General features: G+C 48.0%; 2 protein-coding genes and 1 long non-coding RNA gene across 12 annotated transcripts in view; 1 reads left to right on the top strand and 2 right to left on the bottom strand.

Annotated features, from left to right (window-relative positions):
- Window positions 1-19,603, bottom strand: part of LOC147007965 (F-box/LRR-repeat protein 4-like) — a 310,036-nt gene that overhangs the window by 29,912 nt on the left and 260,521 nt on the right. Inside the window, exon 10 of one of the 5 annotated variants that reach the window (XM_085866182.1) lies at window positions 14,037-14,131. The exons of the other annotated variants lie outside the window; for them this stretch is intronic. Coding sequence (XP_085722308.1) covers window positions 14,102-14,131 — 30 coding nt within the window. The 3' untranslated portion in view covers window positions 14,037-14,101. Of the gene's footprint in view, window positions 1-14,036; window positions 14,132-19,603 lie in introns of those variants that run through there. 5 annotated transcript variants of the gene reach the window in all.
- LOC147007967 (uncharacterized) lies at window positions 8,136-12,265 on the bottom strand. Its single transcript, XR_015053794.1, has 2 exons — window positions 11,916-12,265; window positions 8,136-9,316 (listed from the first exon to the last, which is right to left on the bottom strand). It is a non-coding gene; the product is annotated as an uncharacterized LOC147007967 (long non-coding RNA).
- Window positions 18,358-19,603, top strand: part of LOC147007968 (poly(U)-specific endoribonuclease-A-like) — a 31,587-nt gene continuing 30,341 nt past the window's right edge. For 4 of the 6 annotated variants that reach the window (XM_085866183.1, XM_085866185.1, XM_085866187.1 and 1 more), the window contains exon 1: window positions 18,658-18,793. In XM_085866183.1, the coding sequence (XP_085722309.1) occupies window positions 18,705-18,793 (89 nt within the window). In that variant the 5' untranslated portion in view covers window positions 18,658-18,704. The other 2 variants (XM_085866184.1, XM_085866186.1) reach the window with 2 other exon arrangements.

Here is a 19,603-nt window from a genome sequence, read left to right on the forward strand (position 1 = left end):
GCCACCCCGAACTGACACCCAATCACAATTGAAATGTGTCTCACAAATATATGTCTCCTTTAAGCACCTCAAGCTTTCTTTCTCATTTGGCATTGCCAATATCCATCTCTCCCTCTCCTCAGGATCTTTTGGGAAGGATATGACCTTTACATAAGGTGTCCCATCATAGTTTCCTCTACAACCAAAGCAGCTGCAACGACGTGGCATGTTGTCACCAAAGCAGGAAACAACACAAAGCTCCTGTGAGATCACCAGCTGGACAGTTTCTGAAAGAGAAACAAACAAAACATACATTAGTTAACGATGATAGAAATCAGCAAGTCGGTGCAGTAGGTGCACAATGTCATGTTTTGTCATAGACTTTACAAAAGTTTTCCTCTATGAGTTAGACACAAAAACGGGCAAATAGCAAAATTCAGTAATTTGACCTTGAAATATGACCTTTTGACCTTGAAGATGACCTCAGGTGCTGTTGAAAATGACACTATTGAACTCGCCGTCCTCAAAAACCCCTATGTGGATCCCGAGATCGTGTCTCTAGCCCTTCTAGAAGTCATTTTAGCCCCGGACTTCGGTTAATCCTTCAGACTCAAGTTACAAACCCCGAGATCGTGAGGTTCCAGTCCTTCTCTATAGGAGTCTATGGTTGTCCCACGAGTTTGATCGAGAAAGTACAAAGCCAGTTAATAGTGGGGTTAGAGTTTGTGACTCAGGCAACACGACCAGGGTTAGAGTTCGTGACTCAGGTACCACGACCAGGGTTAGAGTTCGTGACTCAGGTACCACGACCAGGGTTAGAGTTCGTGACTCAGGTACCACGACCAGGGTTAGAGTTCGTGACTCAGGTACCACGACCAGGGTTGGGAGTTCGTGACTCAGGTACCACGACCAGGGTTAGAGTTCGTGACTCAGGTACCACGACCAGGGTTAGAGTTCGTGACTCAGGTACCACGACCAGGGTTAGAGTACGTGACTCAGGTACCACGACCAGGGTTAGAGTTCGTGACTCAGGTACCACGACCAGGGTTAGAGTTCGTGACTCAGGTACCACAACCAGCGTTAGAGTTCGTGACTCAGGCACCTGACACATCCCATGTAAATTACACACACCATGTAAACCTCAAACACGATGTAAACCTCACACACTATGTAAACTACACATCCCATGTAAATTACACACACCATGTAAACATCAAACACGATGTAAACCTCATACACTATGTAAACTACACATCCCATGTAAATTACACACACCATGTAAACATCAAACATGATGTAAACCTCATACACTATGTAAACTACACATCCCATGTAAATTACACACACCATGTAAACATCAAACACGATGTAAACCTCATACACTATGTAAACTACACATCCCATGTAAATTACACACACCATGTAAAGCTCACACACTTTGTAAACTACACATCCCATGTAAATTACACACACCATGTAAACCTCACACACTATGTAAACCTCACACACTATGTAAACCTCACAAACTATGTAAACCTCACACACGATGTAAACCTCACACACCATGTAAATTACACACACTATGTAAACCAAACATCCCATGTAAACCTCACACACCATGTAAACCTCACACACTATGTAAACCTCACACACTATGTAAACCTCACACACCATATAAATTACACACACCATGTAAACCACACACACCATGTAAGCCTCACACACTATGTAAACCTCACACACTATGTAAACCTCACACTATGTAAATTACACATACCATGTAAACCTCACACACTATGTAAACCACACACCATGTAAACCTAACACACTATGTCAGCCACACACCATGTAAATTACACACACTATGTAAACCACACACACCATGTAAATTACACACACCATGTAAACCACACACACCATGTAAATTACACACACTATGTAAACCACACACACCATGTAAATTACACACACTATGTAAACCACACATCCCATGTAAACCTAACACACTATGTAAACCACACACCATGTAAATTACACACACTATGTAAACCACACACACCATGTAAATTACACACACGATGTAAACCACACACACTATGTAAACCTCACACATTATGTAAACCACACACACTATGTAAACCACACACCATGTAAATAACACACACCATGACCCATGCACACACGATGTAAATCACGCACTCCAAACACAGGTTCACCGTTTAAACCACACACACGTTGTCAGCCTCACATACAATGTCAATCACACACACTATGTAAACCACACACACCATGTAAATTACACACACGATGTAAACCTCACACACGATGAAACCACACACCATGTAAATTACACACACCATGACCCATGCACACACGATGTAAATCACGCACTCCAAACACAGGTTCACCGTTTAAACCACACACGTTGTAAGCCTCACACACTAAGTAAACCACAGGTCAGGTCAGGTATGGGAGCATGTGCCAGAACAGCGCGTCGCTGCGTCCACTTTCCGCCAGTACTCCAGGGGCCTCCGACTGGCCATCCCCCAGGCAGATGCCAGGCCCATCCCCAACTCCTTGAGATGATGGTCAACCTGCTGCAACCATGAGGCACGTGGTCGGCCCACTGGCCTCCTCCACTCGTGAGACTCCCTCGCTGAGAGAATCTGGTGAGCAGGATCAGCGTCAGGAAAACGAGCCACATGTCCATACAGCCGCAACTGACGCTCACGGACTATGCAGGTAACAAATCTCATCCGAGTCTCTCTCAGCAACCGCTCGTTGGACACAAAATCCGACCAGTGATAGCCAAGGATTCTCCGAAGAGATCTGGTACCAAAGGAATTAAGTCTCCGTCTCAGATCCTTTGTCAGAGTCCAAGTCTCGCACCCATAGAGCAAGACTGGAAGTACCAAGGACCTGAAGACTCGGACTTTCGTCCTCCCGCACAGGTACCGGCAGCGCCACACCCCATGATCCAGTGAATCCATGACTCCCCAGGCCCTACCCAGACGTCTATTGACCTCTGACTCGCAGCCAGCAGAGACATGAATATCACTGCCAAGGTAAGTGAATCTCTCCACGACCTCAACATCCTCACCACAAACAGACACAGACAGGACAGCAGCATCCAAGATGTCACCGAAAGCCTGGATCTTAGTTTTGACCCAAGAAACCCGTAATCCCAACGGCTCCGACTCCTCATTCAGCACCTCGAGGGCCCCCAAGAGGATGTCTAAAGTCTCCGCAAAGATGACTGCATCATCTGCAAAATCAAGGTCCGAGATCTTGACATTCCCAAACGATGCAACGCAACTTGAACTCTCCGACGTCCTCCCTAAAATCCAGTTCATACAAGTGCTGAAAAGTGTGGGGGCAAGTACACACCCCTGACGAACTCCAGTAACAACTGGAAATAAGTCAGAGATGGTACCACCACACTTCACAGCACTCTCAGTACCAGAGTAGAGTTCAGACATCAGATCGATCAGTTTTGGTGGCACCCCACGAAGACCAAGAATCCTTCAGAAGGCATCCAAATTCACTGAATCGAACGCTTTACAGAGATCAACATCGGCTGCAAGCAGCCCCTGCCGAAACTCTCGTCTGCGTTCAGTGAGGACACGAAGGGCAAGGATATGGTCAATTGTTGACCTCTTTGGTGTAAAGCCTGACTGCTCTGGACGCTGGTGCTCAAGCAGATGGTGGCGAACCCTATCAAGAATTATCCGAGCAAAGACCTTGCCCGGCACTGAGAGCAGCGTCACCCCTAGGTAGTTGTTGCAGTCTTGGCGATCACCCTTCCCTTTCCAGAGAGGGACAACAAGGCCCCTCTTCCAGTCAGTTGGGATGATGCCTGTGTTCCAGGCAGAGCACAAAACTGCATGCAACGACACGAGTGCAGCATTTCCACCAGCCTTGAGAAGTTCGGCATGGATGCCACAGATCCCTGGAGCTTTGCCCCGTTTCAACCGGTTCACCGCAGCCCGTGTTTCCACAAGTGAAGGTGGACCACAGTTGATTGGAGGGTCAGCAACAGGGATTGTAACACCCTTGACGTCCAACTCGACAGCTGGGGGATCAGCCTGGTACAACCGCTCAATGTAACCGGCCCAGCGGGCCATCACTTCAGACTCCTCTGTCAAGAGCCGACCACTCTCTGCTTGAACTGCAGTGCTCCGAGGGATGGGCTTGGATGAACGTAATGCGCGAATTCCCCTGTAAGCAGGACGAGAATCACCTGTCCACAGGTGATGCTCTACCCCCTCACAGATTCCTCGCACATAGGCCTCCTTGTCCACCCTCAGTGCACGTACAGTTTTACGCCTCAGCTCCCTGAACAGCTCAGCTCTGCCATTCAGCCTGGCCCTGCGACCCTGGTCAATGGTATCCAGTGTCCCTTGAGAGACAAAATTCTTCTTTGCCCTGCGGTGAGCTCCAAGACATCCACCGGCAACATCAAGGACGGTGGTCTTGAAGGCACTCCACAACTCTTCAGGACCCCCCAAAGCACCCAGATCCCCCAAGTGTCCACTCAGCCTGTTCACAAACTCCTCAGCTACTCTCTCATCCCTGAGCTTGCCAACATCCAGCCTAGGCTGGGATGGTACCATTCTCCAGGATTTAAGGTGCAGCTTTAGAGTTGCTACAACAACCCTGTGGTCAGTATTGAGGAACTGAGCACTCCGGTAGACCCTGCAGTTCTGGATCATCCTCCAGCGACCGTCAACGAGGACATGGTCAATCTCCTTTGCCACACCGCCAGCGTTGGAATACCAAGTCCAGCGATGAGCTTGTGGGCGCTGAAACCATGAACCAGCCACCCTAAGTCCATGACTTCTTGCAAAGTCAAGGAACTTAGTGCTATTCTGGTTCATAGTTCCTGACCCATGGGGACCAACAGACACCTCATAACCATCCCTATCAGTTCCAGTCAATGCATTGAAATCCCCCAAGACTAGAAGTGTATCTCATCTGGGGCACCGATCAACCACAGACTCGAGTGTGGCGTAGAATGCATCCTTCACGGTGAGATCACTCGCCTCAGTCGGAGCATAAACAGAGACCAGGGAAATGACACCTAAGGAGTGACGAATCCTTAATCTCATAATACGCTCGTTGACCGGTGTTACCTCAATTATCATTGGGGTCAGCTTATTGGACACAGCTACAGCAACTCCTTGGGTATGTTAACCATCAGAGCGACCAGACCAATAGTAGGTGTAACCACCCGCCATTATCTCGCCGCAATCCGGTCTCCGAACCTCAGAGAGAGCTGCAATCCCGATGTCCAAACGTTTGAGCTCAGATGATAACAGAGACAGGTGATCATCCTCTCTTAGGGATTGGACATTCCAGGCACCCACCCGAAGGGACCACCTCAGGTTAACCCAAGGAGACCGCCGTCTGGTGGACGACACCTCAGCACCACTCCGACACACTCTCCCGCAACCTGACCCAGGGATGTTACCCTGTGGTTTCCCTCCTATCATCAAAGATTGGGGATCCTGAAGGCTTTGCCCCAATCCCGTCATCCGGTGAGCTGCCCTGCGAAGGGAAGCTGCACAGGAGGTACTCCCACGGAGTGGGTTTTCAGATTTTTTTGCGTTTTTGTGTTTTGCGGAATGAAGGGTTTTACGGTGGCCGGAGTGCAAATCCTGCCACCAACCTCCTAATAAGAAGTAACCCAACTGCAGGAGGACGTCCGCAGACACAGTTGGGCACTAGATATGGATGGCCGTTGGCTCACAAGGAGCTCCTCCGCCCTTTGACAGGTTTTGTTTTTAATCCTGCTGGGTGTCCATATCCAAACACCCTCCTCACCAGAAAACCTGGTGGGGGAGACGGTTTAGTCGCCGACAACCCGACCATGGAACAGGTTAGTACAGGTTTACATGGTACCTGTAGCAGGTCACAGATCGAACCTGACCTGACCGGGGATCTGAGACGGAGACTTATCTACTTGTCTCTCACCAAAACAGCAAACATGCTGCCATTTTTCCAACTCACATACACAAACCATCTATCACTTCCTCTGACCTTCTCGGCACTTGCGTAACCCCACTTTAAATACAAATCAATTTCTTGCTCAAAACAAACAAATCATTTAAATCCCCCCGACCATCCATCCTGAATTCCTCAATTTCCTGAGTGCGCGTGCACTCATTGTCAAACGATAAAAATCGAGCAATCCTTTGGTTTCGATATTTTTTAACATATATTTCCTATAATCAATTTCGTATCCTGAATGAAATTCAATTCGGCGGCGCGATTACGTCATCGCGCACACGTACGAACCTTTACGTCATATCAGCGCGTCGGTTTTAACGATCGAAATCACGTGATAAATATTTTTACAACATCTCAAATACGTTCGTTTTTCATCGGAATTTTTCCAGAACCCTGTAAAGGGCGTCCCCAAACCTTGTAAAGTGTCATCATTTCTCCCGTAGACCCTCATGATACGTAGTCCCTCGACGGGACGATTCCGTGCTTTCGTGGCACCTGTTAAATCCCACGGCGTGTCACGTGACTCGCAAAAACCCCATAAATCTCAGTTTTTTTCCCCAGATTTTCGACAATCAAGTATAAAACATGCTTAACGACCACAAACAATGAAAACAGAATTTAAGCTGACTTTAAAACGAACCCGTAACGTCGATCAGCCTTATGAAGCATGCAAGGTGGAAACAGAACTGAATTTGAATTTAAAAATCAAAATGATGCTCCGAGGAGATCATCCATTTATCATGTATGCAACGTACAGTCACAATCGCTTCCAATTCCAATTGAATTCACACACACACACACAACCGCGACCTTCGCGCGTTATCAGCACCAAACCACGAACAGCCAGGCTGTTTTATTTCGACTCTCTGCCAAAAGTTTTTTAGTTGTTAAAAATTTCATCAAAATCCCAACAGAACACGTTTCATTGCAGTGAAATCTATTGGACTCGCACAAGTTTCATTTTTTTTTACTCTCAGCAACACATGCATCTCAATGCAAATCACCAGCCACGCTCCCAGCCGGTCAATCGTCTCCTGCACTCTACAAAACGTTTCGTGCAAATCATTGCATTTACAAATCCGTAAAAACCTCCACACAATATAATATAACAACCTCACTGCCAACAAACTTCCAGTGAGTTCAATGAACAAAAGGTAACATTCAATGAACATTGTACGTGTGTCCTTTGGTTGGAATTCGTGCAAAATCGGTCAGAAGTGCTAACTTACCTGTGGCTGAGCAAACACTGTCCTGTACATCACATGGCTTTATGGTAAAAGCTTCAGAGAAGGTCATCATGCCGTAGAGGGCGAGGCCACACTGTCGGCCCTAAATTAGGCTATTTAACTCACTGTACACCAAGATAAAACAATACCAACAGAACAGAAGAATAATTAATAGACAAAGAATTAATAGACAAAAAAGGTTAACAGGTATTTATCAGCAAGTTTAATAGAATGTAAAACATGATCAGGTTAACAATGGAAAACATGAACAGGTTAACAATGTAAAACATGATCAGGTGAACAATGTAAAACATGATCAGGTTAACAATGTAAAACATGAACAGGTTAACAATGTAAAACATGAACAGGTTAACAATGTAAAACATGATCAGGTTAACAATGTAAAACAATTGCCCCTATTTTTGCCCCTATTTGGGGGTATTGCCCCTATTTTTTTTCCTCTTATCTGTCACGCCCTCCATTTCCTCCTTTCTCTCCTCTTCCCTTTTCCTTTTATCTCTCCACTTTCATTTGTCTCCTGCACAGATATTTTAATACTTTCGAAAGATGTGTTGATGCACTTATGTCATTCCTTTGCTTCTTGTTTATTTCCCCGTTATCCCCCCTTTTCTCCAGGTCCCTTGAAACCTCCAGAACCTTCCAATTCTCCTCGTGGTTTCAAAATTAGTCATTCTCATCCCCACACGCTTCCTGAGCTCTCTCTGACTCGTCTCGACCCAAAATAAACGCTCGACCCCACCTGTCCCCCTATTATGCTCAGATGAAGGGTTAACAACTGAAACGTCAGCTTCTTGCTCCCAAGGTTAGCATACCTCAACCTTCTGTGATTTCATTCTTTGGAGAAGATAAACGAGGCTCTCATTGCCCTTTTGTGGTCTGCATGGGTCAGTGCAAACGTAATATGTTCCTAAGGAAAAGGTTTTATTGGTCAACTCGTGGCAAAGGGGGGAAAAATACAAGAGTTAATGGTGATAATAACACAAAAGGACTTCACACATGAACAAAATGTCACGTGATGGGAATGAAAGATCCAAAATGTCGCCAAGCCATCTCGAAGAGCTCGGTGGTGGTTTCGGGCAGGATGGTTCTTTCGGTGGTGAACTTGCAAAGGGTGATCTTTTATTGGCTGGTTGAGAGGGAGCGATCATTTGTGGACTACACCCAATGAGACACCGCGTCCCGATTCAGAGGTGACTCGGTGTTCTGGACCTTCCTTGAAGGCGGAGACCTCGTTGTAGTCTCACTACAGGTTGCATCAAGTGAGCGTACTCCTGGTCTCTGCTCTGATTGCTGATGTGAATGTTCATTCTTCTGATGTACCTGCTGCTGCTTGAGTAGCTGGTGATCATATCCACGGGACAGCTGTTCCGTAACGGCTCAGTGTCGGGATTCTTGAGGTCTGTCTTCATTTTGCTTGGGAATCATTTCGGGATGCTGGAATAGATGACCACTCTCCCGGTGTCTCTGTTTTGTCCACAAGTGCATTTGTTGGCTTTCCTGTCTCTGCCCGGAACATTGACCTATCTGTTTGGTACGCTCACGTACCTCTTTGGTATACTGGCGCATCTGTTCATTTTCCTGGCGTATTTGTTTGCTTTCTTGGCGTTGCTGTTCGCTTTGCTGGCGTCTCTGTTCGATACGCATGGATCTTTGTTCATTTTCGTGGTGTGTCTGACCAGACAGTTGGAGGACACGGTGGTTTATCGCATCAGCTTTCTGGTGGAGATTTTTCAATTGCTGGTGAAGATTGTCACGGAGCAGCCAAAGTGACTGACGTTTCTGGTCGACTTCCTGGCCCATTGTTTTCCCTTCCTGATGTTTCTGTTCAGCTTGTTGACTCTGTCCTCTTATGAGTGCGGCTCCACGGTGAACCAGATCAGGCTGGAGTCGGGATCCCTGGTGAACCGGATCGGCTGGGCCAACTAGAGGATGGTCTTGCTGAAATGTCCTCGGGGGTTTGGGCGGCAGACACCTGCGATGGTGAACCGGATCGGCTGGGCCAACGAGAGGATGGTCTTGCTGAAATGTCCTCGGGGGTTTGGGCGGCAGACACCTGCGATCTGATGGCTCCATCACCTGTACTGAAGCAACAACCAATTAAAAGAAACGTTAGGTCAATGAACACAATATCCTTAACTACTTAACAGATCTCTCATCCGGATACAAATCACTTTCTCTTTCGGCTGGGCTTACAAACATTCCAGGTCATCCATACTCCACCAGCGAGGAGGGAGGAAGATAGAGATCTGAAGTCGCCATGTTTTTTTGGTCTGCTCAACCATGTCTTGACTTGGAACAGGCCACAACAATTTCTTAACGATAAAGTTGTTGTTTTCACTTTCCTCACTCAAATCCATGATCATGGAAGCTACAAGTCGCTGGGCACATTGTAATGCTTGTAAACACCCGGACACGCCAGCGTTCGTGGCTTTATTTCATTTCCGCACATTCCATAACCTCGAGAATCTGTTAAACAGAGCTGAATTACAAAATTCAAACTCCAAACTCCAAACAAAATAAATACAAATAACAAAATTAAACGTTTCGTTTTAAAAAGTTTATTCAACCATTTTGTTGGATTGCTTGGTTAAGCCACTTGGCGCGCACTCTTCACGCTTTAATGGCGATACCACGGTTCGATATTGGAGTTTGGGAGGCAAAATAAATTCGATGATTACAATGAGTAAAAAATGTTTTTAGTTGTTACAAAATAATGAATCTCCACATCATGGAAAGATAGCTGAGAGGTACGCATGCTCGCTCGAAGCTGTCAAGCTTGGGTTTGAATCCTGACCCAGCTATAAATTGTCATCCCGGTGTTTCACAGGCAGGGTGATTCATCATTGTGTGCGCCGTCTCTCGGATGGACGTAAAACTGGGTGTCACATATTCCGGAATCCCCTCCTCCTCTCCCCCGCTGCACTCTCCCCGACCTCTCCCCTCCCCTCTACCTCCTATCCAGCCTTCTCTCTCTCCCCTGCTGCACTCTCCCCTACCTCGCCCCCTCCCCTCTACCTCCTATCCAGCCTTCTCTCTCTCTCCCACCCCTCTCCCTCTCTCTGACACCTCCCCTCGCCCTCCCCTTCTCTCTCCCTCTCTCTCTGACATCTCCCCTGGCCCTCCCCTTTTCTTTCCCCTTCCTCTCTCTCCCACCCATCCCCTCTCCCCTTGCTTCCCCACCCCTCCTCCTCTGTTGAGGGACTGTTAAGGACTGACAGTTTTGTTTTGATTTTAAAACTGCTTCCCCATAGGGTAGCAGGTACAAATCAGATTCGAAGTGAGCCGACCGGAGGGGTGCAAAGGTCGCTGCATTGTGATGAGCATGCACGCAGGTCTTTGTCAGGTAGATAGCGTGGGGTTTAAATGCTCTCACCAGGTTTTATATCGAACCCGGTAGTTAAAAATAAAATGTTGCTGTTTGTGTGTGTTTTATCACTGTTCCCCACCTCTCACGTAGCCATCCATTCCCCTCACGTTGCCTTCCATTCCCCTCACGTTGCTTTCCATCCCCTCAAGTTGCCTTCCATTCCCCTCACGTTGCCTTCCATTCCCCTCACGTTGCTTTCCATCCCCTCAAGTTGCCTTCCATTCCCCTCACGTTGCCTTCCATTCCCCTCACGGTGCCTTCCATCCCCCTCACGTTGCCTTCCATTCCCCTCACGTTGCCTTCCATTCCCCTCACGTTGCCTTCCATCCCCTCAAGTGCCTTCCATCCCCCTCACGTTGCCTTCCATTCCCCTCACGTTGCCTTCCACCCCCTCACACTGCCTTCCCTTTCCTTCCCACACAGACGAGGAAGATGCCTCTGTTCACGTCGTCCAACAACCCATCCTATTCGAGTGAAACAATCGTTTCCTTGTGTAACCTTTGACCTTTGCCCATTAAAATCACCGTCCTTGTAACTTGTGACATGAAGATCCCATTGTGATCACTCGTGGATTTCTTCTGATTTGTTGATCTGCTCTCTCCCAACGGGATCCACAATGCACTTCATCGAAGGTGAACATTCTCTTTGTGACGTCACACACGCACGATGCACCCGGGTACCTGCTTGCAGTGTGCGAGCGTGCCACACTAATAACATACAGGACACCGGACACACAAGCCGTGTCTGCCAGAGGTTCGGGAAGCCGTGGGGGACGTGGGTGTTCGGACAAACCCGACGGTCGATGTCACCAGGACTCGGACACGACTTCACAGAACTCGATAACTACCGAGTAACTCACACGTAACTCAACCACCGACATCGTTATCATCCCTCTTGGTTTTGGTCCAAACCAGCTCCATAATCCATCAGACTAAACATATTATATAATTATTACAAACATGGTTCCGGGTCTTGAGCGGCTGTGGCGGTTCCTCTTCAGGGTCTCTGCCGACTTTCTCAAAGATCAGTGTTTTGTCGCCATTTTCCTGTCATGTTGTTGTCTCTGTGTTCACTGTGTGTTTCTAGTTCGGTCCTTGTGTTAAAACTTGTGTTACTTGTTCACTTTTCCTCAGTCTTGTCGTGTCGGGTTTCCATGAGGCCTCCCCTTCTTCCCGTCCGTGTGCACCGTCGTGTTTGTTGTTTTCTCCTTTAATTATCAGTTTATATTTTTCCACTTTTCCCTCCCCCCTCCTATCCCTCTCAACGATCCCCTCCGTTTAATGTCTTAAAAATAAATTAAAAAAAACTCTTACCTCAGGTTGTACGTCACGTGACCACGTGACTTCCTCGATCACCGACTTCTTCTTCCTCCTCCTGCCGATACTTTTTTCTTCTTCTACTTTTATAAACCCACATTCACCAGACACCTTCACGATTTTTTCTTCAACCTTTCCTTTACCTAATCTTACCGAATGTTAAAAAAAAATTTCTTCTTTTAACCTTTCACGTTACACCTGAAACCACGTGTTTCCCTACCCACTCTTCTTCTTCTTCCTATAACTCGTCGAACTTCCATTTTTTTTAAACATTTCCTTCCCCCAATCTCACTTAATGTTATTCAAAAAATATAAAATAAAAAACGGTCTCTTAAAATGTTTCAACTTCTTCCCACGTGTGGTACTCTGTGTTGCATCATAATTGACTCTTCTTCTTCTTCAAAAAAGAACAAATGTGTCCAAGAGCCGCGCCCTAAAGGTTTTGTCTTCACCAGAAGAAGAAAAAGAAGAAGAAAAAAAAAACAACTTCCGATATTTCGTCACGTGCCTTGACGGAGCCAATAGCGAGACCCGTCCTGGACAATCGTCGTTCATGACGAGAAAATCGTGTATTTACGAAATTACAACACATTAAATGGAATAATCTTTAAATAGTAACGTGAACTTTTCGAAACTTTAAAGCAAATGTCCGAATATATTTAAAAGTTGATGATAGACGCTCTCAAAAGGCACCGTCTATGTGAGGATGTGTACAGGTGTTTATTATTTAAGAAGATCCGGATCCTGTATCCTGAGTCTGAAAAGTTTTGTCTTCACCAGAACAACAACAACAACAACAACAACAACAACAACAACAACAACAACAACAACAACAACAACAACAACAACAACAACAACAACAACAACAACAACGCTGAGCTCTCTTTGAGCCACGTCTCTCAAGCGGCGAAAAAGACTGTTTTCAATTCGACCCGTTCCTCCATCCCGTGTCTAAAACGTCCAACTTTAACAACGTTTCTTTTCTCCATTCTCTTCACTCTCCTTCATTACATCCTTCACTCCTCTGTTGTCCCAAACTGTGTGGTGTTCTAACATCTGTGGGCTCCATTCTAACCTTACATATCTCCAATCAGTACACTCATTATCACAAACACTCCTTTCTTCCTCTCATCACACCTCCCCCTCTTCCCAAACACTCAAATTTTGTACCTCTCCCTGCCCGCTCCGTTCTTCTCTGCACCTCCACTAAGTCTCATTCTTCCCCTCTCCTCACCTCTCCCATCGCCCTCCTGCACCTTGGCTGTGCCTGCTCTCATCATCTCCCTTCCCTCTCGAAGCTTCATTCTCAACCCTCTCTCGCAAAGCAACCTTCATACTGTGACGTCCACGGGACTTGAACAGTCCCGCTAACGTAGAATGAGCCGAAACGATGGAGGCGGTTTATCCTTTACAACCCAAAGATGGCGGTTCTAATCGCTCTACCGCAAACGGGACGAGGAAGGTGGCACGAGTCGCTTTTCACTGAGTTAATGATGTTTATTTCTCTAACCAGAAATAATAAGACTCGGCAAGAGGAGGGATCCGGGGCGATTCGACGGGATGGTGGTGTGGGTTCGGGCGTGGGGAAAACACAAACAATTCCAATGGATATACCAATCTCAAACCCTCGAAGGCGCCAGGTACACACACACACACACACACACACACACACACACACACACACACACACACACAAAACGTAGCTGGTCCTGGTGGTCAGGCTGGCCCGTGGTGTAGACGCAACAGTCCCTGGATTGGCGTCGGACGAGCTGGCGTTGCGCTCGTCAGGGGCAGGAGACACCGTGGTGCTGTCGACCTCCTGGTGTCGGCGCAAGTCCGCTCACAGCCACCAGGGAGCCAGTTCTGGCGCCAAGTTGCGAGCAGGAGAGGGAGGCAGGTCTGCCCGCCGTTCGACCCCGTACTCCGAGCCAGCAGAACCCCAGAGCCAACCGAGGTGAGGCACGAGGGACAGCAAGGCCACAAGACACGATGAATCCCGGATCGAATCAGCGCAACAACACAGCACACTCCCAGCACAACAGCCTCCACCTAAACGGTTTTTCTTTCCCGATCTTCTTCCTCCCACCACTTTTCCCCGAACAGAACCTTTTATCCTCGAGTCCTCGTCACTTCCAATCGAGCCGTTTTATTGGCCCTCCGCCGTCGCCTTCCGCCAATCGTGATCACGGGGCGGAGCCATCCGCAGCACTGTCCTGTGACGTCACGGCAAGCCTCCAGGGAATACTAAAAGGGTTTACGCAGACACACTTACCCTATCCCGTCTCCCTATCTAATTACGTGACAGTTATCATTTCCCCCTTAAAGAAATGGACATTTACTAGACAACTTATCACCACTGAATTGCTACTTATTACATCGACATCCTGGTAAACTCGAACAGCATGGCATACCTAATTAAACATCCTAATTACCCTTTGAATGCATACCCCCCCTCAAACGTAACACTGCCCCCTCCTCTGGTACCGCAGCTCCTGCAAGGTATATCACAGGTGCTACCATACCAGCCTTAACACTTACTGACTCACACCTAATTAACCGAACGAAATAAAGTAGGAGGGGCAATGGGCAGCGAGCCGCAGCGAACTTACCTATCCTGCTTAATGTACTACCCCTTTATGGCCTTATCCTCGCCAAAACAATCATTCATTTTTTTATTTTTTTATTTTATCCATCCTCTGGATCATCGCTCCTGTCCAACACTCTTCCAGTGATCTGGGGAGGGGAAACAAAAGGTTCCACAAAAACACAACACTTATACTTTACATTCCTACTCTAAGCCTTAACGACACTATTCACGGAATATTTACACTTGACCGTGTCCCCCAGTGGATGCTAATAGACCCAGCGTTACCTGAGGAGCCAATTTTCAAATTTGCTTGCCCCAAAATTATGCGGACATCATGCCCTTGCTGCACATGTCAAGTTGTGCGGGATCGAGTGGGACTCACACATCTTCACAACACTCACACCATGGTCATCATCACATTTCTAGGTCATGGTCCCCATTTTAATGATGCAGGCTGAATCCCGTCATGGCCGTGGGGTGGGTTACCACAAGATGATGGGGGCATCTCAGGTGCTACCATGCCCACAGGTAAGCTTTAGTCCAACCCAGACGTTTCTCCGCCCCGCTCCCTTTGATTCCCACCCCCTGGTAGCCATCAGCTCTAACCCCGTACAACACACTGGAAGGGGTCTCACTGGCTCCTCTGGCCTTCCTGGGTCGCCAAGGTCCTACCCGCCTTGGTCGCCCCACCAGACCCTCTCCCAGTTGCCTCCAGACACTGTCACCATTAGCCACCAGGGGTGAATCTCCTTGAAGGGGGTCGCAATTCACGCTCACCGTGAGCTTCAGCAATCCCTGCGGACAAGCACATCATCCCCACCCACAAAACCCACATGACTCCCCCACCCCATCGGCCTTACATGTGACACCTGCATTTCCAACACTTCACCGACCATGACCTTCCCTGTTACCACACCATGTCCAATAAAAAATCAATGTGTGCACCATACATTTCACTTCTTTACTTGAAACAACTCACACAGCACTTTTCCTCACCCGATCCACGCACCAGCCATTGGACACCCACTCGTGCCCGCTTGGTTATCAATTACCCACTGTCCCGATTGTCACTCTAAAACCCAGCAGAACTTACAAACTCTCACTTTCAGCACATGGGGCAGGAGGCTGCCCGGGCCCAAGCTCCCGCGCAGAATCTGTGTTTGTTCCATTCAACATCCAAGACCTGCACTGCAACACATACATGCATGCAATGGTCAAATCGGCATGTCCTGATGGACATGTGCAAGTGTTATGGCAATGGGCAAGTGCTATGTTCAGTGACAAATGCAGATTTCTCCTTGATGGGCATGACGACCGGACGTTGGTCCACGAGATCCGAAAACGAAAACGATGGCACACGATCAGGCATGTGTTTACCCTTCGCGTTTAATCAGTGCCTGGCACCTGTAAAAAGCACAAAAAAGGGAATCCAGACACCTGAGACTCGGCCTTCACGGCCATTGCAACTCGGCCGAACACAGGTGTGTCACGTCCCCGTAATACTGTTGCGGGGCCGGGACGTCGGCCGCGAGCACGACCGCCAGACGGAGCAGTAGAGTCGGCTCGACCGATCGCCCGGAATTCAGATCGTCGCCCCGGATAAGTCCGGAGTCGACGAGTCCTTTGTTTTGGACTGTGAAGGGTCAATATTTCCACCACGTGGTACAGGGTTATTTGCCAAATCTTCAAAATACCTCGAAACCACGTGGCGATCTACCGAGTCTTCACACCCTCGACGGAACTCGTACGGAAACGAGCCGCTTGGCATGCTCGTTCCGTGTGCGACTCCGAGCGGTTTAATCGCCGAGAACCTCCGGTCCCGATTGTCTCGTTACAACGGCCACGGCGGTGGCCTTGCTAATCTTCCCAGCACGCGACACGCTCAGTCAAGGCAGGAATGGAAACGAACGAGCTGAAAACATTCAACAATCGAGGTTTGTTCATACTGAAATGAGGGGACTCGGGAACACATAAGAGCAGAATTAAACCGAATATTCAAGGCACGTACGTACAGCACGGCACTTTTACAATTCACTACTTATTGACTGGCACCCCCCCCCCCCCACACACACACACACACACACACACACACACACACACACACACACACACACACACACACACACACACACACACACACACACACACACACACACACACACACACGAAGTGGTGGCTGACGCCTTTATTTCGGCCTTCAGCTCGGAGGATAGTGGAGCTGAGGCCAGGGTCTATTTTGGACATTTCCGCCTCGTGCGGTCTTCAAGGACCAGGTCCTCTGGGCAGAACTGGACTGGGCACCAGCGAGGACGAGCTGGATCCAACCACCGCGAGCCGCGATCGCTTTTCGAGCTCTGGCGGATCCTCTCATGCTCCGGAACACGTGCTGAGGAGAAGAGGCTCCGATCCTTCCTGATGAACCACCGACCAAGAACCAAGAACAAGCCGAGTGCGCTATTTCCGTCTCTCTCCTCCATTTTTATCCCTCTTGGGCACGCCTCGCTTCCGGCGTGACTCATTCGCCGTTGGTGGGGGCTGCCGCATTCTATCCCCCCCCCCCGCGAGCCGATTTTATGCCCATATTAGGTAAGGAATTAGGTTCGTGAATTTGTTGTTTCATTCCGAGCTGGAGTGGTCCGCTCTATTGCTGTAGTTGAAATGACAAGAAATCCGACTACCAAAACAAATCGCAGCGCATTTCCATTGATTTACCCATTAGACAAGGGAAAGGAAGCTATCTACAAAACACGTACTTACCGAGATAACTGAGCTAAAGGACCTGAATGTTGAGTGTGATCATAGCTTCCAGATTCGCAACAATACAACACAACGTGTCCCTCCCAAAGAAGAAAAGACTGGGATGCACTTGTATGTGACAAAACAAGACAGAGGTTCCTAACATAGTCGAGAAGCGAGTTTGGGATGAAGAAGCAGGAAAAAGTGAAAGGACAGTTGATTGCCTGATCCTCTTTACGATCAACAACTCGTTTTATCAACTGGGAGTTAATCGAGGTATGTTAACCGCCGCGTGAAACGGTATGCACCGTGTGAAAATACAAATTGAGCCTCAGCTGATAAATTAAATCATTTAACTTGCCCATCGACACGAACCTTGACGGAGACCGGCATTCCGTTGTGCTGTGATGCGCAACTTGCAATTCAATATCATCGCTTGTCCTTGTGCCCCCATTGTACTGCAAATAAGTTTTTTTTGTGCGTTTTGCCATTTGATGTCACCAGAAAGAATGACCTTATCATTTGAACCACCAGTGGTGTCTGAGTTTACTCCCTTTCCATGCAGGTCCTGTAGTACACGCCGCGCTCCCTCGGTATCGATTCGTGTTTTGGAGTTTAAATATGGATAAATATCAAATTGAAGGTCGTGATGCAAACCTTGCATACATCGTGCTCTGCTTGCCAAACATTGACGGTGGACGCATGTCCGTTTTGATGGCAACGTCCAACCTAACACGAGTTCCATTCTCGAGCATTTTGCCAAGTCGGCAAATTTTTCTTGTTTTTTTTTTTCCTGTTTTCCGTGGAGCGTCCGGAAAGTGAATACTTATTCACCTGTTCATGAATTGTGCTCAATAGTGCCGAACGTGTCGGCACAGGCTAACATCGCAAGTTGTGACATGGACCTAATATGGGACCGTTTTCGTTTTGCCGCCTTTTGTTGTTTGTTTGCGGGAAGCAAGGCCCTCGGGAGGGAAGGTACTGGAGGTTCGGGGCGTTTTTTAAATCTTTTTGACCATATGTTGAGACAATAATGCTGACGTCCGTGGGAAAGAAGGGGAAGTGATGTTTCGGCGGTCTTTTCCATCCCAAAGATAACGTGCGGTCTTTTCACAGACATCGACTTGATGCTGACCGACTGGATCCTCAACTTTAATCAGGTCGACCTGAGGAAATGACGCACTCCTTGATGCAACACCCTGTCCATGAAGTACCAATGTGCCGACTGATCGTCGGGTCGGGAATCGAACCTCGAGAAGAATGCTCCCAATGCACTCTTCTCGGTGCCATCCCGGTGGCCCCTTCACCACGTGCTGCCTCTTCAGGGCGGACGGAGAGGGCGGGCGCGGGTGTGACGTCACTTCCTGAATAACTTCCTCGCTCTGACCCGTGGCGCTCCATGGCTCAAGGGTACGAATCCTGTCCGATCGCTCCTTTCGTGGATCGACAGTTGTGTTCACGCGATGATCCTTACAAGGGTCGCTCCGTGGGGTCTTCACACCGGTTCCATTATTTGGTTAAAGCTGTTTTCGTGTGCTCGTCGACTTGCTTGGTAAATAGGCCTTTAATGTTAACTAGGCCTTTAATGTTAAATAGGCCTTGAATGTCAAATAGGCCTTCAATGTTAAATAGGCCTTTAATGTTAAATAGGCCTTTAATGTTAACTCGGCCTTAAATGTTAAATAGGCCTTCAATGTTAAATAGGCCTTTAATGTTAAATAGGCCTTTAATGTTGAATAGGCCTTTAATGTTAAATAGGCCTTTAATGTTAAATAGGCCTTGAATGTCAAATAGGCCTTCAATGTTAAATAGGCCTTTAATGTTAACTAGGCCTTTAATGTTAAATAGGCCTTTAATGTTAAATAAGTCTTTAATGTTAACTAGGCCTTTAATGTTAAATAGGCCTTTAATGTTAAATAGGCCTTTAACGTTAAATAGGCCTTTAATGTTAAACTAGCCGAAACCCCGTCACAGACGGATTCCGTTCATTCAACCACCCTCACCAGCTCAACCACACTCGAGCGACATGGAATGGACAGGGCGTGCCCGCCCCCGCCTACTCATCCCCCGCCTTCAATTTGCTTAACCCCGCCCAAAAATTTATTTACCCCGGCCCCGCCCCTGCCTCTTCACTCCCCGCCCCCGTCTCTTGATTCTCCGCCCCACTTGCCCCCGCCCCCCTGTCCACCCCCTCACACTCAACCCCGCCTAATTCACCCCAGCCCCCGCCCCTCACCCCCGCCCCATTTCCCCCCCCCATCTCCCGCTTTCGACTTGCTTACCCCCCCCCAAAAAATTTGCTTACCTTGCTCCCCTCCTCTTCACTCCGTGCCCCCCGTCTCTTCATCCCCCGCCCCCCGCC

This window comes from Eptatretus burgeri, chromosome 23 (assembly GCF_056783735.1).
Source record: "Eptatretus burgeri isolate ZD-2024b chromosome 23, Ebu_testis_v1, whole genome shotgun sequence".
Taxonomy (NCBI): Eukaryota; Metazoa; Chordata; class Myxini; order Myxiniformes; family Myxinidae; genus Eptatretus; species Eptatretus burgeri.